Source organism: Rhinolophus sinicus, linkage group LG07, assembly GCF_036562045.2.
Source record: "Rhinolophus sinicus isolate RSC01 linkage group LG07, ASM3656204v1, whole genome shotgun sequence".
Lineage (NCBI taxonomy): Eukaryota > Metazoa > Chordata > Mammalia > Chiroptera > Rhinolophidae > Rhinolophus > Rhinolophus sinicus.
The window spans coordinates 92,236,796-92,262,895 of record NC_133757.1 but is presented as its reverse complement, the minus strand read 5'-3'; the positions used below and the strand labels follow the sequence as shown (position 1 = coordinate 92,262,895).

General features: G+C 35.3%; 1 protein-coding gene across 1 annotated transcript in view; it reads left to right on the top strand.

The window, feature by feature from the left end:
- Positions 1 to 26,100, top strand: part of LOC109447280 (putative ATP-dependent RNA helicase DDX60) — an 85,403-nt gene that overhangs the window by 35,491 nt on the left and 23,812 nt on the right. Inside the window, exons 15-27 of the mRNA XM_019731470.2 lie at positions 1,228 to 1,394; positions 1,937 to 2,095; positions 3,196 to 3,345; positions 5,448 to 5,567; positions 6,693 to 6,788; positions 9,113 to 9,228; positions 10,038 to 10,180; positions 10,275 to 10,384; positions 16,035 to 16,139; positions 16,701 to 16,829; positions 17,793 to 17,917; positions 21,672 to 21,830; positions 24,690 to 24,837. Of these exons, the coding sequence (XP_019587029.2) occupies positions 1,228 to 1,394; positions 1,937 to 2,095; positions 3,196 to 3,345; positions 5,448 to 5,567; positions 6,693 to 6,788; positions 9,113 to 9,228; positions 10,038 to 10,180; positions 10,275 to 10,384; positions 16,035 to 16,139; positions 16,701 to 16,829; positions 17,793 to 17,917; positions 21,672 to 21,830; positions 24,690 to 24,837 (1,727 nt within the window). The remainder of the gene's footprint in view (positions 1 to 1,227; positions 1,395 to 1,936; positions 2,096 to 3,195; positions 3,346 to 5,447; positions 5,568 to 6,692; positions 6,789 to 9,112; positions 9,229 to 10,037; positions 10,181 to 10,274; positions 10,385 to 16,034; positions 16,140 to 16,700; positions 16,830 to 17,792; positions 17,918 to 21,671; positions 21,831 to 24,689; positions 24,838 to 26,100) is intronic.

Here is a 26,100-nt window from a genome sequence, read left to right as displayed (position 1 = left end):
TGTCATTCCTCTTTGAAATCTGAAAACATTTTCTATTTGGCTAAAACTGACACCGTGTTTGTCAGCATGGTGAGTTCTTCCAAAAATTACCATGGCTTCCATGCACCCTACTTTCTAATTTCTGCAATGGAAAGTAGAAAAGAAGAGACAGGGAGAGGAAGATAGTGGAGAAGTAAGACTGGATAGAGACAGGTAAATTGATAGCAGGTGATATGATCAGGTGCCATACTTCCAAACTGACCTTTCAAACAAACCTAATTGATGTCAGTCTTGAGCATCTCCACATTTGAATCCATTTAACACATGGTAACCTGGTTCTTTTTTTTTTACCCCACTCTCATTCTGCTCACTTCAGTCTGCTCTCGTAGTCAGCCTTTTACTGTGGATTCTATTACAGCGAGAAGCATTAACTTGGCTTACTGTATATATTTCTCCCCAACCAAGATGTATCAGGATTTGAAGTTGGCTGTTACTAAGAGTGATCAAAATTAATAGCGGCTTACCCACCTGGAGAGTAAGAATTCTGTATTAATTTTTTTTTTTTGTTGTAGCCTCAGTGTTCAGTAAGTGTTTGGTAGTAGTTGGTAAATAGATAAAGTATAGGTTGACTGGAAGACAGGTGGAATCAAAACCAGCCCTAACTTGCTAAGTATGGAAAGATTATCAGCGAGGAGAAATAAAAAGGATATATATTTGACTATAAAGAAATGGAGAGGAATTAGCAAAGTCTTTATCTCGCAGTTGTAATAATAGGCTGCTTGATTTGAGAGGCTCCGGTGATTACACCAAATACTTATGTATGGTCAACAGTAGAACTCAATAAGTGTTGCTAAGTTTTTAACCAGATATTTAAAGTCATCTGAATATTTTTCTTTGAACTGAGTAGAGAAGGCATGAAAATAATAGGTGGAGAAAATATTTGTTTTTCCCCAGAACATATACAAACTTGAGCTTCAAAGATATTATTTCTATCAACGACAAGATTTTTCCTTTTCTCCAACACTTACACAGCTACTTCTCAGTTATTCATGGAGATGATGAAGTGTGTATAGTTGCACTTTTATTTTATTTTATTTAGTACTTTGTATTCCACAACCTCCATTAATGTTAAGTAAGATAGTCAATTTAGTGAGGTCCGAGTGATAGCCTGAATGGCTCATCTTGGATAATGAAACATTTATTATTATTGGTGGTCTTTATAGCAGTTTTATTGTATTCTTTGCCAAGGTGAAACCACAAAAGATTTAAGTATAGCTGTTCAAATGATGAAAAGGATCCACTCCTTGATGGAAAAATACCCAGAACTTTTACAAGAGGCAGATCGGCAACTCATAGCCAGATGCCTTAAATATTTAGGATTTGACGAGTTGGCAAGTTCTTTATATCCAACCGAGGTAATGTTTTCATAATAGCTCTATTTTAATACAGTAATTATTAGGTATGCATAAAGTGTCTTGCAAGTACAGCCACCTCTTCTGGATTTTCTTTACCTGAAAATATTTGCACTGAGTTTATAATCATTAGTAATTCAACTGCCCAAATTTAAAGTAATCTAGAATTAGGAAGCTTGTACAAAATCTTTCCTGGACAAACATTAAATGCCACATAATCTCTGTAGATCCTTGAAACAAATCCTGTGTTTAATTCTAGCAAGAAAAAATTAACTACTATATTGTGATTGTGAATTGTCTTTAAATATATCAGATTGTAGCTACAAATAGCATGATGGATATTTGAAAATTTTGATGTCTGCTAATTTACTCATAGTTCAGATAATGATTCGGTGGTGAAGGACTTCTTCCATAACCACTACAAAATGTAAAGCCTGGTAAAATGATTTTCTCATAAAAACTCTGCTCAGTAATAAATATTTTAATTATTTAAATGATGTTATAATTTAATATCACTTTCAAAATGGATTTTTAAAATAATTTAGGTGGCAGCAGATGACGACATAAAGAAGAAAAAGAGAAAATATTCAATTGGCATTGGGCCAGCTCGGTTTCAACTACAATACATGGGTCATTTTTTGATACGAGATGAGAGAAAAGATCCAGATCCCAGAGTACAGGGTTTTATTCCTGACACATGGCAGGTAATCACTGAATGAAACAAACATTATTACATTTTATTATTAGATGTGATCTCAGCATCTTCTCATTATTGTGGCTCTATATATTTGTCATGAAGTGCTTAATACTGAGTCACATTACTTAAAATTATTTTGTCATTAGGAATGTAAAATGTGAGCCCTTTTCCCAACTTAAAGAAAGTAAAATTTTCATTTCATTCATTTTTCATAAACAGACCAGTTCCTTGGACGTACTCTGATGATTTCACGTGCATATTTTTGAATTTCTCTGTCATCCAGTTGTATTGTTATGGATCAGCCTCCAAAATTCCCTGTGTCAGTAGGATTTCATATGTAAATATATAATTGTTCACAGAAAAATTTGGGTGTCTTAAATTGTATAGACAATTATTTAAATATTTATGTGCCTCATCTATCACCATAGAATCTATTCTTCTATAAGTAAATGTAAAATTAATATTTATGGGTATAAAATTTGGAATAAAATGGTGAGTTTCTGCATAGACTGAACCACGAACATTTACCCACAAAAATGCAATTAAACATTTTTCCACGTACCTCCCATCATACAGGCTTATGATTCTTTGACTAGTCATTATTTTGATGAATAAAAGGATAGGCTGAAGGGATGAAGATCCCACATGCCTTCTGAAGTAGGTACCTGGCATTATTCTATATAGGAATTAGAAGGTAAGTAGTAAAATAATGAATCACTGACTTTTTTTTTTCTATTCAGCCACTTTTTCACCATTGGAAAAATACATATTGGCTACTTCTTAGAACTTAATTTCTCAAAGCCATTCAGCACTTAATCGATGACGAATAATTAAAAAAAAATATCTTCCCAATAACAAGATATTTTATTTGCACTCACTTTCCATTCTTCACACAAACCCACCTCCAGGTACTCAAAAGCCTACGAGTTCTCTCTTCTGAGAGAATATCATGACTTCTTCAGATTTTCCTGTGCCTCTCTTCAAGTGTTTTCAACTCCCAATCATTCCATTTGAGGTTCAGAAAATTATATTAAAAGTGCATAATATCTGTGTGTTGGTAACGTGCTGTTCCCATTACTGACACAAAGCTTACTCTCAACCCGGCAGCGTGAGCTCCTCGATGTTGTGGATAATAATGAGTCAGCCGTGATTGTTGCCCCAACATCCTCAGGCAAAACCTATGCTTCCTACTACTGCATGGAGAAAGTGCTGAAGGAGAGCAATGAAGGCGTTGTTGTGTATGTGGCTCCAACAAAGGTAGCACTCAAGTAACTTTCATTTCCTTTCATGCTTGAACCTCCTCTTTTAAAATAATACATGTAGGCATGTAGTGAATCTATGTCATTATTTGTTTTTCAGTTTTATTGAGATCTAATTGACATATAACATTGTATTATTTAAGGTGTAGAATCATAATGATTCAACATATGAATATATTGTGAAATGATTACCACAAAAAGTTTAATTAACATCTATCACCTCAAAAAATTATAATTTTTTTCTTGTGATGAGAACGGTTATGATCTTACTCTCTTGGCAACTTTCAAATATGCAATATAGTATTAACGATAGCCCCCAGGCTGTACATGACATCCCTATAACTTATTTATCTTACACGTGAAAGTTTGTTCCTTTTAACCATTTTATGCTCCCCCCCATGCCTTTGATAACCACCAGTCTCTTACCTGTTTTCAGGAGTTTTAACTTATTTTTTTAACCTGCACTTTCTCTCTTTAGTTTCAGAGGCCCAAATAATAGTTTCCTTAGAATTATTGTGAGGAAAAAGTCTGGTTTTGTGGTCTTGTCATTCAACATTGTGCATGAATTTTGAGAAGTACCCACATTTTGCTGGACAATGTCGAGTCACTTAAGAGCCTAATATTGCCACTGCAGAGTTTATGGGATATATCTAATCTGCTGTTGGACCTTAGTGACTGCCCTATTTCTTAAGCCAGGTTGTTTTGCCATATTTCTTTTATGCCTAGAAATGCATAATGTTGAACTTAAAACCAGAAAATATGATTTTTGTCATTTTGGAGAAAGTTTGATTTGCAGGAAATATAAGTTTGCATATCCTCATTCACAACTCATTGATTTTAATGTGATTACAATTGAGAAAGACAAATTTAGTTGGGGTAACTTTAATTCTACACATTAATATGAATTCAGATTCCATTTTATTTTCTAGGAAAATGTGTAGTGTTGAGTGACTTGTCAGCCTCCACACCATATTGACTAATATGATTACTTGAAATTATCACTTTATTATTTCTTGTAGCTTTTTTTGTTTTTCATGGTTATGAAAGCAATGTGTGCTCATTGTCAGTTAACAAACTATATCAAGAAAAATTAAGTTGACTAGAAGTGGAATTGGTAAGTCAACACAATACATATTGCCAAACTGGCAGTATATGGCAGTGTACATTCTCTAATCTTTTCCAATGTTCTTATTATCATTTAAAAAGTTTCTGCCATACTAATAGCTGAAAAGATTTATCTTATTTAAATTTACATTTTTGTTAATACTAATGATTTGGGCATCTTTATGTATGGTTTGGGGGCATTGATATTTCTTTATTCGTGAACCACTTGTGGATGCATTTGCCCATTTTTCTTTTTCTTTGAGGAAAGGGAATGTATTTTTATTATCAGAACTTTGTATAATTAGTATAATATTCTTTCTCTTTAAATTATAACGAATATGTCTGTATTCGTCATTTTGCGGTCATACTAATTTGTCATATATTGTGGTCATACTAATGATAATATATTGTTAATATCTTTGTATAAACAGAGCTATCAGTATTTTCATTTAGCTTTTCCATGTGTGCTCAAATATATAAAAATATATGAAAATGTTCACTTTTAGTATCTTTATGCTTATTTTTTAAAATTTACATTTTAACCTATATAAATTATCTTTTTTGGGGGGGCAAAAATGTAAAATAGAGTTTTATAGGTTTACACACATTCAGATTCCACTGGCCAGGCTACCTGCTTGATCCAGAGCATGGTTCTACCTGTTGGCATCTATATTCAAACCTAAGATGTCTGGGGGAAGTCCTCAGATATAAGAACCAGAAAGCTACCTTGACTATCCCTTACTTGACCTTTCTTTTATAGCAGACTCACACCTATCTTACTTTAGGTTGAGGTTTATCAGTGAGGTTCACATACTTCGTCAAGGATCTAAAAGAGAGCATGTGAGTGTATTTTGAGAAGATGAATATAAGAAAGGGGTTATTAAGCTTTCAGCATTCATAGCAGGACATATTTTTTTTAATACAATTCCTGTTATTCTCTGAAGTTTTACCTGTACTTTATTATGTGATTAACAAATCTCTTTCTTTGTCAACCAGGCCCTTGTTAATCAAGTGGCAGCAACTGTTTACAATCGTTATACCAAAAATATGCCAAGTGGTGAAACTCTATGTGGTGTTTTTACAAGGGATTATCGTCATGATGCCCTCAACTGTCAGGTAGGATATACTAATTCATGCATTTGTTATCAAATTATATACTAGTACTTATATGACTTTTTCACTAGAAAGTCAACATCTTCACAAGGCCTCATGGAAATAATTATCTTGAATTTGCAAAAGATGAAATGTCTTTAGAGAAATGTTAATATTGCTATATTCAAAAAGTGAGAAATAGAACTAATCTTTTTTTAGGATACTTAGATTTTGATTTCAGATTTCCGTTATAGTTCATTGCATCATCTTGGTTTGTAACTTGATTCAGAATGATCTGAAGAACCCAATATTATAAAAATATTAACAAACATTAATTACCTACTCAGAATTACTTTTTATTGATAAGTAGGATTCCCTTACTTTTCTTGATGAGTAGGATACTCATTGTAATTTAAAAAATGTCCTATTATGGATAGAAAACTAAGTAAACCATACACAGTTTTTCTCATTATTGAACTCATAGATAAACAATTAAGACTAAACAAAAAGTGAAAACATGATTATAGAACATTGTATGGTAGACATGGAGATGTGCTGCCATGATTTGGGAGTGTGGTCAAGACAAATGTAAGCGGTCAGTCCTCCCAGTTCTGCATCCATAGTATGTATCCTGTGACTGAGCTAGACAGGGATATAAATACCGGGCCATTTCGGCTTCATATGGAATTGCTCTGACAGCTAATATTTACTCCAGAAGTTTGAGGCACATTGGCCAAGGCGTCATCAGGTCTGTTTTGAAGTTTAGCTTCTCTCGCTGCCCTACCCTGCTTCACCCACTTCCATTGTTGTTGATTCTTTATAAACGTTTTTCAACCAGTTGTATTTCAGGGTCAGATTTTGAAGAAATAAACCTATGACAATTAACTCTAATTTTTATTACTTTGAATGTTCATAATAAAAATTTAAATTTCAAATCTGATATTTTACCATTTTGACCTGTAAAATAAATTGCAATTTCATAAAGTTCCAACTCATATATCACAATTTTAATGAAACATTATCAAAAGCAATATTGTATCCTACTTATCAGCTGGTGCTTTTGGGAGTTATAACTCTATATTCTTACAACTATGTCTGCACATAGTAAGTGCTCAAAAATGTTTGTTTATACAATATTATTATTTTTAGGTACTTATTACAGTGCCTGCCTGCCTTGAAATTCTGCTGTTAGCTCCTCATCGCCAAGCATGGGTGAAAAGGATCAGATATGTTATATTTGATGAGGTAGGTTTGCTATTATATATCTGGGTTGATTTCTTGTACATAAGCACTATAATGAAGATCTTTGGTGCTTGAGGACACCTGTCACTTTGTATGGTGTTCAGGTTGGGGAGGCCCTTCCTTCTGAATGGTTTTCTCAGTGAATCATACTGGTCTTTTGACTTCACATTCCTGTTGCGACTCAAGAGGGTATATCAGTGTATCGGCGGAGCTCTGTATGGGAGAGAACCTGTCATTGGTGCCTACTGTTTCAGAGGAGCAGAAATAACCACTATGACATAAGGTTTCCTGGAAAGATGTCAAGCAACGGATTTTGGGCTGTAATAATGATGTTATTTTATCAGTCATGGTCCCAACTGCATACAAGTGGCACACTAAAATACAATTCAAGAAGAGTATTTCCCAAAGATGTGCATGAGGGAACCTATAAAGGTTAGTGCAGTAATTCAGAACTGGTAGCTTAGCCCTAGGCTTAAAGGGACAAGGCAAAGAAGCAGTTACTGAGACTCAAAAGAAGATTCTGTGTGAGTTGGCCATGTTGTGAGGAACAGTTCCCTTAGGTGAAGGACATAGCTAGCCCATGGTAACCTTTCAGAAAGGGAGCCAATAGAATAAAGAGCTCACTCTTACTCTCCTCCCTTCTTCTCATCTCTTGCCAAGGCTGTCCATTTGTCAAATACAATGGAACCAGAGAGCAGTGGAGCACTTTTGAAGTAGTCTCTGTAGGTTGGTTTCCCTTGGCAGAGAGAACAGGGTAGAAAACAATGGAAATTTGTAGGGACAAATAGGAAATATTTAGAAAACTATTTTTAGTGGCATTGTTAGGTATATTTATTCAAAGAAACTTAAAACAAAAGGATATATTCTTTTGCTCCAAGGAATTTTCAGCTTAAAGGGGGAAAAGATGATACCTATATTTAATTTAACTTTTACTGTTGTAAACATGGGGCTACTAAACAGGCTGTGCTTTTCATTTGTTTGATACTGATTTTTGGCTGATCTGTGTATATTGCATCTTGAGGGCCTTGAATAGTTCTGTTTAAAACAAAAAATCCAGCAATTTAGTCTTTGCAGTCTAGAACCTGGAATTGTATTCTAACCTCAAAACCCTGAAATGATATGAAATTTTTGTATAAGGGTAAAGCAGAAAGGTTTTGAAGGCCCATGTCTATTCTGGTGGGGCCAGGGAAAAGTGCTATGTAGTACAAAGCATAAAGTGAATATTCAGCAGAGTGGTATGTTATCTGACCAAAGCAAAGCCACATGGACAGTGGAAAATTTTTAAAAATTATCTGGCTCTTATAGTAAGTACTTTCCAGTTGATCTCAGTGTCATAATTTAATCTGTTTATAGAAGACCGCATTTGAGAATCTAGTTTAATTTCATTTATTTGGTCAAAAGACATTCATTCATTTATTCAGCAAGTATTTAAGGAATGTCTCCATAGTGCCAAGGCTCTGTTAGTACCAGGAATGCCCAGGTCTAAGAGTCATCGAAAAAAGAGAATTAAACAATTAAGCATACAAATGACTACGCCAGCCCACACTCCTACATGTTGTGAAGAGAAAGAGCAGGCTGTTGTGACTGTGACAATGGCTGGAAGATGGTAGGACAGCTCCAGAACAGGCCATCAGAAACATCGTTCTGAATGACGTTAAGGTGGACTTATAGGTGGAAAAGAGGGGCGAGCACATTTTAAGCAGAGGGAACAATATATGTGGAATCTCTAGAGTAGGATATCTCTGTTCCAGGAATAAAGAAAAGGCTAGTATGTCTGGAGCAAAGTGGGAGCAAGATGAGAAAGAGTGGTTTGAGATGAAGCTCAAGAGGCCAGTGGGGGCCAAATTATTCCAGGCAGTATATACCTCGTTAAGGAGTTTATATTTTGTTCCACATGTAATGGCAAGATATTGAAGAAATTGAATTAGGGACATGGCCTAATCTGTCTTTTAAACACATCATTTTGGCTATGATGTGAAGAATGTAGGAGGCGGGAAGGGTAGCTAGGAGAATAGTCAGAAGGATATTGTGGTAGTGCAGCTGAGAGGTGATGGTGACGTGGTGGGCAGAAGGCATGGAGATCAATGCATAGAGTACCAAGAAAGTTTTGGAAGTAAGACAAAGAGGAATTATTGATGGATTGGTTATGAGGATTAGGGAAAACTTAGGTGTGAAGATTTTCTAATGAATTTGCGAATATTTATATGCAGTTAGCATGGTTGATTAAAGGTAACAAAGCTATGTATGACAATTTAGGCTTCCATGTCTTATTTTCATGTGCTATATTTAAAATAACTTTTTAATGGAGACATTTTTGTCTTTCATAGGTCCATTGTCTTGGTGGAGAAATTGGAGCAGAAATTTGGGAACATCTCCTTGTGATGATCCGATGCCCCTTTCTGGCTCTTTCTGCTACAATAAGCAACCCTGAACATCTCACTGAGTAGGCATTAGGCTATCTATTTTGACATCTGAATGTCATACTTTCCATATGATTTCTGAAGAGTTTCATAACTTTCTAGTGAATTTATTAACTTATATGTGGATATTTAAGGAACAGAGACTCTGTAGCACCCCTGGACAGGTGCTGGGCAAGGCCACACTTTGCAAAGGAAAACCAAGGAGTCTCTGAGCCAAATCTACATTTCCCTGAGCTCTCAAAAACTGCTCACCAGAAGTGATCAATTTATGTTCCTTTCCCTTTGTCCTTTACCAATAAGTAAAAATAAAATGGAATAATGACACACTGTCCCCTGGACCTTGAGGTCTCTTATATTGTCTCACTTTGTAAATGTGTAGATAGCAGAGCCTTATTACTCATAGTTGATAGCCCCGTATCATGTTGTCCCTGGGCTACATTTTTGCCCACTAATAATAACAATTACAGGAAATACTCCTGTGTGCCAGGCACTGTTCTAAATGCTTTACCTATATTAATTTATTTTAAATGCCCAACAACCCTTATGATTTACTGTTTCCATTACTACTATTAGATAGCATTTTCAATGCTACTATTATTATTTCCACTTTAAAATATAGCAAATGAGACATAGAAAGATTAAGTGATTTTAACAAGAGCCATAGCTAGTAGTAAGGAAGCTGGGATTCAATCTCAGGTTAGTCAGGTTCCAGGGCCTATTCCCTTAAGCACAGTTTTTAACGCACATGACATATTTCTTTATTTAAAATATTTGATGTCACAGGAAGTGGTTCCATGTTCTGCCTAAATAATATGTAAATTTATTTTTTAAGGTGGCTACAATCAGTAAAACGGTACTGGAAACAAGCAGATGGTGAAATAGAAAAAAATAATGCTTCCAAAAGAAATGCTGGCTATCGTGCCAATTTTCACAAAGACTGTGTGCAAAGGAAGCAATCATATAAAGTTAGACTTGGTATGTTTAATATAGTCATAGGAGTTTTATCATTTAGAATTATTCCAGTCATTGCATGTTTATTCATTTGGAAATTCTGGTTCTTCATTTTTAGTGATCTATGGAGAGAGATACAATGATTTAGAGAAGTACATATGTTCAATAAAACATGATGATGTTTATTTTGATCATTTTCACCCATGTGCTGCGCTAACAACAGATCATGTAAGTGATACCATATTTGTTCTAAGCAATAGAATTATTTGTATATATCACAATTGGAAAGCTGCCTAGTTGATACTTTTCAGAATGAAAGTGTAGATGCTACATAACATGTATTTAACCTTAGTTTTTAAAGTAACAAGAATAACTTTATGGTTTTCATTGGTTCCTCAATGGTGTCTAGATCGGCAAAGCTTAAAAATGACTGAAAATTTTTATCTGAAGTTTTTTGGTTAATTTTATTTATTCTTGGAGATTATCTTTGTCCATTTTCTTTCTTCTCAGCTTCCGTGTCTATCTGTCCTCTTCTCTGAAACTACCTCTTCTCTTAGTGCACCTACAACTGTATGTGGACAATAACTAGTGCATGTGAGAATCTGACCACCATGAATTAGGATAAACCAGGAAAAGACACATTTCACTAACAATCGCAACATGAGTTTTTGGTAGTGATGTAATAAAATGGAGATCTTAAAGAGATCTCATTTGAGGCACTGAGATTTGAGTGGGGGAAGATTTCTTAATTTTTCTTGCATATTTTTCTTTCTTATCCTATTCCCAGGAATGGCCCATTCAAACTCTGGTTGCTTCTCAAAGTGATAATTAGTCAATAGTTTGTCTTCCTTCCAAGATCTGGCAAGTTAAATATATTCTTAATGCTGTTGTCACATTAAGTCTTCTAATGTGACAATTTTTAAGGCACATGAAGCTTTCTTTAAAATATTTGATGTCACAAGAAGTAGTTCCATGTTTTGCCTAAATAATGTTTTTGGATCCACAAGGCTAATTTAGATAAATAATAAAGATAATTCTGATTTTGCTAAGTCTTTAGTGGCTTTCCTTTGGAAATGGCTAGATGCATAGCTCCTAGCTTGGCTTCCTAGGAAGGTCGTCAATCACCTGGCCCCATAGTCCTTTCTATTTATCCGCTTGATATGTCTTACCTGGATGCCCTCGTGCTTTACATTGTTCCTAGAATATTTCACCCCAGATGCCAAATGCCAGTTGTCCAGATCATGTTTATCTTTTAGGACTCTTCTAATGTGAAACCTCTTCAGAATCCATCTAGCACTTTCTTAGCTGGACGTCATCTCTCCATGGCACCTTATCTGCATTGCTTATATGACAACAATGATGGTCAGCTTGCTACTAAAGTTGTTTACATTCATGTCTTCTTTATCTTACTAGAAGAATTCTTTGAAGACAAATTTTTTGTCCTTATTGTTCCTAACAAACTGCTATGTATATAAAAGGTGCTTAATAAATGTATGTTAAAGAACGATAGCCAACCTAAGTTGGCACTTACTTTGTGTTTCAAGAATTTTACATGTTTTGTCTCTTTTAACTATCACAACAATTTTAGGATGGATTCTTTATTGATATTGCCAATTTGTAAATGAGGAAGGTGAATCATAGAGAACTTGACTAATTCACTGTTGCACCACTAAGTAAGTTTTGGGACCAGGATGCAATCTCATCGATTCCAGAGGTTGCTCTCTCATCATTGTCTTCTGAATGGTCTGTTGAACAAATACCTGAATAAGGGAATGAAGGAGAATCACTTTATAGGCTTTGGGCTATGACAATGGCTTCTAAAAGCAACCAAATGAATCGTAATAATGGCGACTTTCTAATTGGATTTTATTATGGTAGTTTCTCATTTGTGTGGCAATGACCCAATCCAAAATGTAAATAAAACTAAAATATGGACAAAATTCCAGTGACCTAACTCACACCCCAAACCTAGAATACAGATGATAACCCACACATAAATAATAAAAGACTCCTTTCTCTCTCTCTCTCTCTCTCTCTCTCTCCTCTCACTCTCACCCCTCCTCTTCCCTCCCTCCATCTCTCTTTTCTTTCCCCATTATTACCTGGCATTTTAAAAACAGCATAATATTTTTAAAAATTTATTTTATGTAGGATGGTTCAAGGCAAGTTATCTTTCAGTAGCAACAAGTGTAGTGGTTTGGAATACTTGGCAAGATTGTCATTTGGTCCAAGTGCCTTTCCTCTATTTTCAGTAGCTATTAATGGAGTAACTGGAAAGCAGTGGAACTGCTACAGTGTGCTCTGACCCTATGTGGCTTCTGCAAATGTTATGCTGTGGTATGGATCTTCTTAAGACCTTTGGACCTTTGCAGCAGGAATGCAGAATGAACACAAAGGCTTGGATGTAATTAAATATGTTTTGATAGCTGTGTGTGTAGCATGTGTTTATACAGGATGTTTCCTAAAGTAGCAGTGATAAAAAGCAAGTAGACCTTTACAAATGAGTAAATAATAATTGTGCAGTATACTTCAGATTAATATGAAAGTACTGAGTTGAAAGAAAAAGCATAATAAATTATAGCAACATAAAGAGAAGAGCCATCCACCTTAATTATCTCCCCTATAGCTCTATCACTAATATTGTTTCCGAAGGGAAGGGGTGGGCAGAATGAGTGAGCTGACCTTAATCCAACTGAGGTGAGAGATTGCCTTCAATCCATATAAAGCTTGTTTCTGGCAAAGAGCAGAGCCTGGCCTTTGCCACCAATTATGCCACACAGGAACAGCTGCTCACTCCTGGAGAGCTCTAGCACCAGGAAGTCCATGGAATAACTGCTGCCAGGCTCTGTTCAACATGGATCAGTGTTTATAACCACCTATGGCGTTAGGGATAACGCGGTTTGCAAAAATGACACCATGGTATAATACTATTGTGTTTATAAATGAAGAATGATACAAATCTATGACTTTTTAAAAGTTAACTTTTTGGGGGTGACATTGGTTAATAACATTATATATTTCTAGTGTACCATTCTATAATACACTATGACCTTTTCTTTCTCTTCCTTTGCTACCTACACTGGCTCAGTGTTTGCCAGCTCATTACTTATTGTTTGGTAGAGAACTGAATTGAATTCCAAGCTTTTTTTTTTTAATTAAAGTTTATTGGGGTGACAATTGTTAGTAAAGTTATATACCACAACTTCTTTATTCATTCATCTATCAAAGGACATTTTGGTTGTTTCCATGTCTTGGCCACTGTAAATAAAGTTGCAATGAACATTGGAGCGCACTTGGCTTTATGGATAAAGGTTTTCAGATTTTTTGGGTAGATACCCAGGAGAGGGATTGCTGGGTCATATGGTAATTCTACTCGTAATTTTTTGAGGGACCTCCACACTGCCTTCCATAGCGGCTGCACCAGTCTGCATTCCCACCAATAGTGTATGAGGGTTCCTTTTTCTCCACAGCCTCTCCAACACTTGTTACTATTTGTCTTGTTGATGATAGCCATTCTGACTGGGGTGAGGTGATATCTCATTGTGGTTTTATTTGCATTTCTCTGATGATTAGTGATGTTGAGCATTTTTTCATATGTCTATTGACCATTTGTATGTCCTCTTTGGAGAAATGTCTCTTTAAGTCCTCTGCCCATTTTTCGACAGGGTTGTTTGTTTGTTTGTTGTTGAGTTGCATGAGTTCCTTGTATATTTTGGATAGTAGCCCTTATTGGAGGCACAGTTTGCAAAAATCTTCTCCCATTCAGTTTGTTGCCTCTTTATTTTGTTGATGGCTTCTTTTAATGTGCAGAAGCTTTTAAGTTTGATATAGTCCCATTCATTTATTTTAGCTTTTACTTCCGTTGCCTTTGGAGTCAAATTCATAAAATGCTCTTTGAACCCAAGGTCCATAAGTTTGTTTACCTATGCTTACCTATGTTTACCTTGTTTACCTATGTTTTCTTCTATGTTATTGTTTCTTTTATTTTGTTTTTTTATTTAAGTGAAATAAGTTACCACTTTCAAGTTGTAATAATAAGAGAACAACATGCTAATATTCCAAAATAATATATTCATTTACTATTTTGGCAAAACGTGGTCCTTACTATCTAGCTAGCTTTCAATACTCAAACTGAGAGATACTAAATGATGATTCCATTCAATTATTTGGATCCTATAGTTTTTTTACATGCCTAATTCAAAACCTAACTAATTTTTTAATTAAAATATATTTAACATATAACATTGTGTAAGTTTAAGGTATACAACATGTTGATTTGATTAATTTACATATTGCAATATGATTATCATTGTGGCTTTAGCTAAAACCTCTATCAGGTCACATAATTATTATTTCTTTTTTGTGGCAAGAATAATTAAGATCACATCTCTTAGCATGTTCAATGTTTATAATACAATATTGTTGGCTATAATCACTATAGTGCACATTAGATCTTCAGTACTTATTTATCTACTAGTTTTAAAAGTTTAAAAAACATGCACTGATACATTTATCCTGTTTGGTTTTACCACATCTGTAAGGTGGGAGCAGAAATATTTGAATTTCTCTATTATAGATGAGCAACTAGCATTTATAGGTGGAATTAAAACTAGATCTTCTGATTCCAACTCTATTGCATTTTTTAAAAATTAAGTTTATTGGGGTGTCAATGGTTAGTAAAGTTACATAGGTTTCAATGTGCAATTCTGTAATACATCATCTATATATCACATCGTGTGTAACCACACAGAGTCAGTTCTTTTTCTATCACCATATATTTGATCCCACACTTTCCATTCAACAAAACAATTTATTTTTCAACTATATTGTGTTCGGAATGGCTCTTTTTAGCCCAGAATTTTCAAACCTGAGTGTCATAACTTGTTAACTGCTATTGACCAAAACAAGCATCCTATTTTCAAATCATTTTGGAGAAATCTGCATACTATATAGTCCCTTCTTTGAGATTTTACTTTTCCAATGTGAAACTTTGAAGAAGCCTATTTAATAGAACACCTTTGAAAACACACACCCCCTTTTCATTTGAAGGATACCTATTAACATCTCAGGGATTATGGTTCCACAGGCAATTGATTCGTATCAAAGTGGATGAAAGCAGTAGAAGATACTACAATGCAAACTTTTTTTGAGAACAGGATTTTTAAATTTATACTTTAAAATACTTGTGGATAAATTAATGATGCACATATCCAGAAAGCGTAAAGTCGAACCAAGTCAGTGACCTAGGGGAGAAGATCCTTGAGTGTCTTGAAAGCGATCTGAGAACCTTAGGCTTCAGTTAACCCAGCTCTGATCTTGGAACTTAAGCAAATAAAATTTGTCCCTTGTTAGCCTGACTTGGTACTCGAAGCAAAGAATCATATTCATAATTAAACCAATTTCAGTTTCAGCTGCTGGATAGAGGTCTTGTTTTCTTGTTTAAACTGAGTCCACAAATATTTTATCTTCCCAATATTCTGATTTGAAATGTGGAAGCAGTTTATGGAGAAGTAGCCCATTAGGAAATAATACAAAAACTTTTTGGAGAGCTTTATCAGCATTTGAACAATTTAGATAAATGATGTTTTCTTTTTGCTTTTCCTGTGAGAAATTTTTTAAAAATATCTTTTTTCCATTTTTTAAAAATAGTTTCAGGTTTACAAAACAACATACTAGTGATTAGACATTTATATGTCTCACAAAGTGACAAACCCAATAAGTCTATTACCTATCTGATACTGTACATACCAGTAGTTATTACAATAGTTAAGTGCTGTTTTCAATGTCTTTGTGTTCATGATAGTGACTCTGAGGCAAAGGATGGAACATAAGATAAAATAAAAGGAATATTAAAATTTTAATTTTGTTTTGCATGCAGATTGAAAGGTATGGATTCCCTTCTGATCTGATCCTTTCACCTCGAGAAACCATCCAGCTTTACGACACCATGTTTCAATTCTGGCAAAGTTGGCCCAGGGCCCAGGTAAATAATAATTGTGCAATTAATATGAATTAATTATGTTATAGTGGATGGTGACATTGCTGTTCAGAAAGACAGACTCTCATCCTTTCTAATCACTTGCATCTGATCTTTTTAAATTATCAATGGACTCTTTCCAAAATACAGTTCCCCTTCTCAGACATTCTTCTTTCTAACATATTATGTTTTACTCTAATGGGATGGAATGGCACTGAATTCCTGAAAGTATTTCTTCTTTCAATTTCTGAGATACTGTAATGCTTTATTCTCTTCTTGCCTCCTGGATTTATATTCCTCCATTGTCTTGCACTCTACACCCCTTCTTTCTCTATGCCTTAGTTACTGTCTGATTTCATCTATTTGGCTTTGCTCTGCATTCTTTTTTTTTGAAGAGTTCATCCATCCTATTAGGTTTATGTACTAATACTATGGGGAGACAAAAAGAAGTTCAGTGTTGTGTATACTCTCAAGAAGCTTTTAATTCTGTTAATGAAATGCATAATTGAGAAACATCTTTGGATTTTCTTGGATGATTTTATTAATTTTGTGGTATTTCTTTTCAAGGAGTTGTGTCCAGAGGAATTCATTCATTTTAAGAATAAAATAGTAATTAAAAAGTTGGATGCTAGAAAGTATGAAGAGAGCTTAAAGGCAGAATTAACAAGTTGGATTAAAAATGGCAATGCAGAGGAGGTAATGTTCACACATTTTTGGAGAAGCATGCTATCTTTGTTGTTTTCTTAAGTTGCATTGTTCAGTCATTATTATTTTTTAATCTTTACTTTTCATTTTAGAATTTTAAGCTGAACAGGAAGTCTAGTGATTCTGACATAGAATATAAAGAGAGAGAGGAAATTGGTCTTTGTCTCATCCTCTGTGCCTCCTAAATCATGTGCCAGAAGCTACTGGTGACTGCTAGATGTCACAACAGATTAGAAAAGAGGTGTCACTCTCTAGAAAGTTGGTGTTCTTGATGCTGTGGCAGTACAGAGTTTGTAATCACAGTAATAGTAGCTGAAAAGAATTTTTCACTCCTTTTTTTTTCGTCCTGGATTTTTTTTTTCCTCTTGTGACTTTTATTTCAGTTTGTATAAACTATTTGTATATTAAAATTTTAACCTGGGGTCATATAAGTTATGTATATTTATTTTAAGTAAGTTGATGGTCAAGGTTGCTTTATTGGCACATATTAAATTTTCTGAGTGACATATATTAGTTTTCTCATGTGATTTTTTTCAAATATATTTTAACTTAGATACTTCCTCCCATTGAGAAATATTTACTTATACTTTCTTCTGTTTATTTTTCATTAATGTTCTTTAAAATGTATTTGGAAATGATTTTTTCTACTTGACATGGAGAAAAACTGACTTGTCCTACCTTCTGCCATAGTGAAATCAGCATTATTTACTGAATAATCCTCTTCCTGACTGATTTGTGTTTTGTTAAAAAATTTCACGTTAAATTGCATATTCATGTTATATATATATATATATATATATATATATATATATATATATATATATAAATGTATTTTAACTTAGATATTTCCTTCTATTCAGAAGTATAATACAATTTACTTACATTATAGCCAAAAGTTGTAATTCCTTTATTATGCAGAACTTAAAACAAATAATGTTTTATTTATTGCTATAGGCCAAAAGAGTCCTGAGGAATCTCAGACCCAATTCGGATTTTAGTTCATTAAACATGGAAAGAATGTTCCCACTTCTCGTTGAAAAGCTAAGAAAAATGGAAAAGTTACCAGCACTATTTTTTTTGTAAGTCATTTAAGATATTTTGTTTTTGTTTGTAATTAGTTAGATTCATTCCTTTGAGTTGAAGAAAGTTTTACTAACTTACTTGTATTATAATATTTATTTCTATTTTTGGTGCCCTTTTGTTATCAGAATGCATATTAAAGAATACACCTTTCTAGTTTAATTCTTTATAAAATATTTTTACATGTGCTATTACAAATTACCTTCTTTATTTAGTTCCCTTCTCTATTTTTTGTTTTCTTTTTACTATTGTAGTTTTATCTAGGTCTTGTTAAATACCTCGGTTCAGTAAATACCTAGGTTTAGTAAATACCTAGATTCTTTGCAAAACAAATTGAATGTTTAGGCACACAAGTATCCCTCACAAAATTGAAGTATCCTCACAATATGCTAGAGCATTGATTGTTGGGGTATTTTATTGGTTTTAATTTGTAGTTATAAGAACTATAACTTACTGACACTGATGCCTTGCTAAATTTTATATTGCTATAGCATGAAGCAGCTTAAAATTAAATGTAATATTCCAGTTTTGGTAAAGTATAAATTACACAAAAGTATAATTTATTAAATAAATAACACTGTATCCTGGATTAAACTTGATCACATATTTTGGGATCAGAATAGAAAGCCTTATTTACTTCAGACAATTTCAAACTACTTTAAGCCATGGATGCTTTATATAAGTAAGGCCATGGAATCTTGTTTAGGTTGCAAAGTGTAATGAAACTTGTTCCCACATAAGTAAACATATGGTAATAAATAATCATTGATGGTGTATATTTAAAGTAATGATGATAATTGAATGTATGTTGTCTTTTAGGCATTGCAATAAAATTGTTCTTTTTACCTTTGTTGTTGAGACAAGAAAAATACATTTCTGAACCACCAAGAAGTTACACTTACCTACTTTGCTTTCAAGCATGGCTACAAGTTTTAGTTAGAAACAAACATAATTTAGTACCTCTGGTATATTTCTGAAAGCCTAACTGCAAAATTGAAATCCAAAAATAACTGTATTCTTTATTCATATATGTGTGTGTATGTATACTATATTTATATTAAACATTTAAGATGTTTAAAAGTAAAATATTTCACAAAAACATCAAAGGTTTAATTCTGCTCAAGGAGTTGAATCTTGACATTTCTTGACAGAATTTTGGGTTCTCTACAGAATGTACAGGTCAAATCCTTGGTCCAGATCATCAACAAATCTGAGGCTTTGTCAGGGCTTAATCTGTACCTCTGGGAGCTTTTCAAATAATAGCATACCTGTCAACCTTCTCGAATCTGGTCTCTGGGAAAAATAGTCGTGTGGAGCAGTTTAGTGTTTAGTGACAGTTTCAGTGTGTGCTCAAGAATACACCCTTCACAGTCAGGCACAGTTTGGGAGCCTGTCTCTGCTCCCTGCTAGCTCCGTCGCTTCCAGACAGATACTTAATGGCTCTGAGCCTTAGTTTCCTTATTTGCAAAATGAAATGACAATAATAATGCATAGGGTTAGGGTTGAGAATTAAATGAAAATAAGTTATGAAATTACATAGTACAGTATGATCACATACTGACTGAGGTCCAATCTCTAGAGCACCTTTGTTCTATATAGGTTATCGGAGAGATTGAAGAGGAAAAATTATTTTGAAGTGATCTAGATTTTAAGAAATGAAGGACTGTGAAGAAAATGGCATTGTTTAATATGGAATTATGTGCCTAGACCACAGGAACTTGCATTCAAGTGAAAAAGAAAAGCAACATAACGTCAAGGTTAAGAACATTGTCTTGGAGGCTGGACTCTGACACAAGCTGTGGGATCTTGGGCAGGTCGCTTAATCTTTTTATTTCTCCATTTTCTCGTCTGCAAAATTGGGATCATAACAGTGCCTTCCTCATAGAGTTGTACAAAACAAATTATTATATTTAAGACACTTAGAATAGTGTCTGACCATAGTAAGTCTAATGTTTACCGTCTTTATTAGTTTACAGTCTACTACATGAAATTCCTTGTCATGTGGCGTAGACGGCCTCCTTCTTACTCCTTCCTTTACCAGTGTACCAAGTTATTTACTCTTCACTAGCTAACAGCATTCCTCTTCGTGCTAGTTCTGTAAAGACATGAGAAAAGACCTTTGTCTCCAATTTACATTTAAAAAACTTTATTGTATAGACCCAACTGAGGATATGCTATCATGAGCTATGGTTATATGGCTATTGATTATACTTCCATCCACAGCATTTTGCTAATAAGGTATTGTAGGGGAATGAAACCTAAGTGGATGTTTCAGTCTTCTTGTCAAAAGTCCTCGCTTCCTGATGTATGTGATATAAAGATAAGGAATATTTGATTTCACTTCCGCTAGAAACATTTCACTTCTTCACATACCATGAGAATTTGGTCGGTAGCCATTTACCTAGTTAATTGGTCAGGTCTGAAAGGGACAAATGGTTACAACCCGGACGAGACTGCTAATTTAAATCCCAAGGTGTTAGGAAGTCTGGACCACTATGTCCCAAGGCATTTACATTTCAAAAGGTATAAAGACCAGACACTGGATACTTTTCTGGATTGTAAAGGCTGGCCATACCTGGGGTTCATCTGGTCTCTAGAAAGTAGTTACGTTCCAAAAGGTTAGGGCGAGAACCCATGATTCTCTCCATGCTGCATAAAAAGAGCCACATTTTACTGTGTGATCTCACTTATACATGGAATCTGAAAAAACCTAACTCCTAGAAACAGAGAATAGATTAGTGGTTCCCAGGGGCTGGGTGGGGGGTGGCGGGTGAGAGAAATAAATGGGGAGATGTTGATCAAAGGGTACCAACTTCCTTGAATAAGATGAATACATTCTTGAGTTCTAATATACAGAATGGTGACTATAACTAACAATACTGTGTTATATACTTCAAAGTTGCTAACAGAGTAGATCTTAAATGTTCTTAACACACACACACACACACACAAACAGTAACTGTGTGAGGTGATGGATGTGTTAACTAATCTGATTATGGTAATCATTTTGAGATATATATATATATATATATATATATATACACATATACATATACATATACATATATATATGTATGTATATATATATATATATATATATATATGTCAAACCATCATGTTGTATACCTCAAACTTATTCAATGTTGTATGTCAATTGTATCTCAATGAAACTGGAAGAAAGGAGAAAAAACTAAGGAGGCACTAAAATTTACCACGAAAGATTTGACTATCAAGAAATCTGAACTTACACATATTTACCTAATACTATGGACCTATGATTCTGTTATGAGACAGACCTAAAGATCAGTGGAATTAATACAAGAACAACTACAACAACAATAAAATTAAGAGCAAACATTTTTGGTTATAATTTTTCCCCCTCATCTTTCATGAGGGGAGGGAGGCATCTGTCCCTTTTCTGTACATAAATAGAGAAAATTCATTGTCCCCTATCCCCAGCCTGTGGAGTGTCTGACTATTCTTACAGGAAAAATTTCCATGGGCTCTCATTGCCATTGCCCCAAGGGTAAGATTTGGGGCAAGGGGGATGGAACGTCTTTTGTACTGTAAAATAGTTAGTAAGGAGTCTGCTGACCCAGAATACCTATGTGCCTGTTCAAGATAAAACTCATAAAGATGGATATTAAAGACTCAAGGTCTATATCAAGATGATAGCAGTAGATAGAAATATGATTGCATTCTATTATTTACAGTATTATATTCAAGGCAAGCATTCTTTTCATTTGTTTCCAGATTCAAGAGAGGAGATGTAGAACGGAATGCCAAAAATGTGAGCACTTTCCTGGAGCAAAAGCAGGAGAGAGAAAGGCCTCTCACAGCTGATAAAGAAGCCCATGTTGTGGCTAACAAACTTAAAAGAATTAAAAAATCCATTGAGAAACAAAAGACAATGTAAGTATTTACCTAAACAAATTCGTGGTTCAAAGGTTAAAATACTTCACAAGTCCCAGTAGGAAACATATATTGAATGTGCTACAAAGAAGTTCTGGTTATTTCTTGGGCTTGTTTGCAAACTGGGTAAATTTCAGTGGGAGAATAGGGTAGAGATAAGCGGCCATATTTATGTATTCCTTAGTTGCAGAGATCAGTCTTATTTAGGACTTGGGAGACGCAGGACCACAGCCGATGAGTATTGGTAGACAATGAACCTGACGTAATCATTTCTCAAAATAAGCGCATCTTTGATACCTAGTGCCTGACTCTCAGTCAGGCCTCAGAAGGCTGAAACAAAGTCTCACCACACATTGTCATGGGTCACAACATAGAGGTGTCACTGATACCCCATCACAATCACCTAAATGACATAGAATGGATTTGAGAATGGGTTGAAATGCCAATTTTATGCTTGGTAGAACTTTACTCCTCTTTCTTGTTCTCAATGTCTAATTCTGATAACTCTAGGTCTAAAATGTTTCTTCTCTCTTTATTATCCTGTCTTTAGTCACTGCATGCTCTTCATGTCTTTTTTTTTTTTTTTACCTCAGAGCCTTAAGTTTCACCACTCACTCTCCAGTTTAGCTAACAAATGATCATTCAAATTGATGAAATTATCCACAGGCAATAGTCTTCCTGCTTCCTTGCTAAAGTCTAAACTCCTTGGCTATTGTTGGTGTGATAACGTATTTTGGACTTTTACCTATCCTTTTCAGTTTTACATTCTACCACTTCCCTCTAACAATACTCAGCATTTATGGTTCTCCTTACATGACTTGTTCTTCCACCTCTATGCTTTTCCATGACATGACCCATCTGCCTTGAGTGCCTACCTTCCTGCTTGCCCCCAAAGCTTATACTCAAATTGTTTCTATTGTTTTTTTCTGGGTCTTGCCCTAATTCCGCCAGTTAAATTCAGTACCATTTTCCCTGTGCTCTTGCTACACTCTGAGTATTTAGTAGCTCAATTATTATAATGCATTTCTGTTGTTTTTATTTTTCTTAAATTATTGGTTCTTTTACATCAGGGACCGTGTCTTTTCTTCTTTTAATCTCCAGTGCTTAGCACATTGCTTGACAGGGAATACTTGTTTCCTAACTATTTTTGAATGAATGGTAGATACTTCCCTCAAAGCTGACACAGCTTCTAGAGCCTCTGTGATTCCGATTTCTCAGGCAATTCTAGAGCAAGCTGGAACGTGCTGCTGACCCTTCTCCTTCTGTTCCTTCTGCCTGTTGTGCTGTTTCCATGGAACTAATGGGAAGTGGAAAGCCCTGACAGACAACACAGAAGGCATAAGCCTTTTCAGTAACTGATCTTCTAATTAGGCAGTTTTATTCAGGGCACTAGGAGCCACCATTCCAAGTTGAATTAGTGACCAACAATTCAAGCTATAAAACTATAAAGAAGGTTTTCGTATCTTGTTCAGTCCATCATTATACTGAGGGTACATGGGGGCCCTGCCTTGGGCCCTGTGCTTTGGACAATACCACCCTGACCCTCCTCCATCTGTATCCAATCCCATAAAATTGTGAGTCAGTGGAGCTTTGGAGGCATGCCTTTTCAACTCTAAGTTGTTATGGAGCTAGATCTGTTAAGGTAGGAAGACGGAATGTATTTTCGACAGTTTGTAACCTTGATTGAAAACAGAAATAGTTAGACAATAGTGCATGGGCCTCCAGTAGTACTTTGGCCCACGATCTGCAAACATTAGGGCCAGACCTTTCTGTACGCATGACATTCTCCTGAGTTAAGAGTAATGTGAATTGGAGGTGAGAACACTTGATGGTGGGGTACACATGTGCTCATCCTCTCATATTTGGAGTTGTCTTATGTGCACAGTTAAGAGACAAACTGAATAATTTAAGACAGGATGTGATCTGGGTGTCTAAAAAGGCTGTTACACTGAAGAGTAACAGATGATACAGTCTGATGACGCAGAGTCTAAACTAGGGTTTATGGAGCAGTTTCTTAGGTCAGATTCCCCCGCAGCACCCACAGCGCTGGGGATACTTGTGTAACTGATTTATTGAAAGGATGAGGGACTATGAGGAAGTGAGAGAAGCAAAAGAGGGAAGTGAGAGAAGCAAACGAGCGAAGGTGAAGATTATTAACAGGGATGTGGGTTTTTCCAGAATGTGGCCTGAACCTGGTCCAACAGAGAGATCTGGGGGCACCACAGAATTGTCCCAATTTGAGTCAAGGTAGCTAGTTTTTCTATGTCCCATCAGTCAGTTACTAGCTGTGGGCCACTTCCCCATTCCCAAGGGATGTGGTAACCTCCCTAGCATTTCCGGGGGTGTGGGGGGGTCTTGTCAACTGGGGGCAATTCTCCAGGGCATAGCCCTGCCGATAACATTTAGCAGCCAAACTCACAGCTGACCCATCCAGCACAAGAAGAGAAGGAGAATGGCCTGCAATTGACCATGAGGAGCAAGGAGGACACCAACCTTACCTACAAGCCTAGTGTCACAAAGGCCAAGAAAGAGAAAGTGATCACCACTTTAGCGAATGGCACCACTTTAGCAAGGGGAAGCAAGGTCATCTGTGGGGACTGGATTTGGCAAGTAGGCTCCTTATAGCAAGAAGGAAAGGAAACATTCAGAGGAAAATATGTGTATGTAGGGGATTTTTTGATAGGGACAGCAAGTTCCAGAGGCCAATAAGTAAGTGCACTAGAGGAAGGAGATTGAGTCAGGATAGTACAGATGTACAAAGGAGTGTGTGTCTGCGTGATGAAGATTTAGGAAATCTTGGGCTTTCTGTAGTGGCCAAATTTAACTATTCATTATTTAAAATTTATTTTTTATGAACAGAGATGAAAAAAGCCAGAAGAAGCCCAGAAAAATGGATCAAAGCTTTATACATGAAGCCGAACATGATAATCTACTCAGGATTCTAGAGAAGAACCTGGAAATCCCTCAGGAGTGCACATATGCTGATCAGAAAGCACTGGACACTGAGGTCAGCACTTGCAGTGAAACCGTTCTCCAGGAAATCCTTTCACTCATTACCTCTCAGAGCTAGACAGCACTGGATGTAATACCTAAATGCAGTCTCTCCCAGAATAGACATCTCTGTGTGGGACCTCCCGGCTACATGCAATTCTTGAGGGCTCTGCAGAGCATGTCTGAAAAAGATAGGATTAGGATTTAGAGATCATTTCTTGCTTGTTAACAGTTAACCCCTGAGAGTGCCTGTCCTTTCATTATTTGTTTCTGTGATACTGTTTTTCAGAGCCAGAATTCTGACCTTCAATCTCACGTGCTTCATTTGAATATTTGTGTACCTGTGGTCAATATACTTTAAATAATATGCACAAAATTTCTCAAAAACAGGCTTTCTATATTATAGTCCAATCATTCCACCAAAAAGGCATTTAAATATCTTCAAATAGTATGCCATTTTTTCTTTAAAACTTTTTTTTATATAAATTGATTCCTGATTATGGTAGAGAAATTCTAAGATACAAATTAGTAACAGGGAAAGCAATGCTATCAGTCAGAAATAATCATTGCCCTTCTAGATGAACCTTTTATATCTTTTATTTGTGACCACACACACACACACACACACACACACACACACACAAACACATACATAATATGGATACATATATATACATGTACACATGTATACAATAAAATGGATATATATATATATATATATATATATATATATATATCCATTTTATTGTATACATGTGTACAATTTTGGGGGGATTACTTTTATTTTTCTACTTATTATTTTTGTACATATAACTGTACACAAGTGGACTTCCTTCTTAGGGCATAAATATTTTTAAGGCCCTTTTGTGAACAATTTACAGTGAGAAGTAAGCATTCCTATACCATATTGGGTAAGGAACCTGCTCTGTCTTTTTGGAGACCCCTCTTTCTCCCCCCATTTCCCCGCGGAGGGTGGTCCAGTGGAGAACTGACCTCCCTCAGCCACGAGCAGGTGTGGCATGCACACCTTGCACACCTTCTCTGGGTGTTTTATCTACTACTTTGTCAGTACTTCTCACCCTTTGAGGCTTGGGTTGGGGCAGATATAGGGAGTGTGTACGTGGGTGGTGAAACAGTGCAAGACTTTTTGCTGATCTTGGAAAAAAACACAAAACGTTAACATAATAATAATAAAAAAAGACTTTCTGCTGAAGGATTTGGGAATATATACCATAGTTTCTGTTGCTGCCATAAAGTGTTCTTTGTACCCATGTTGAGT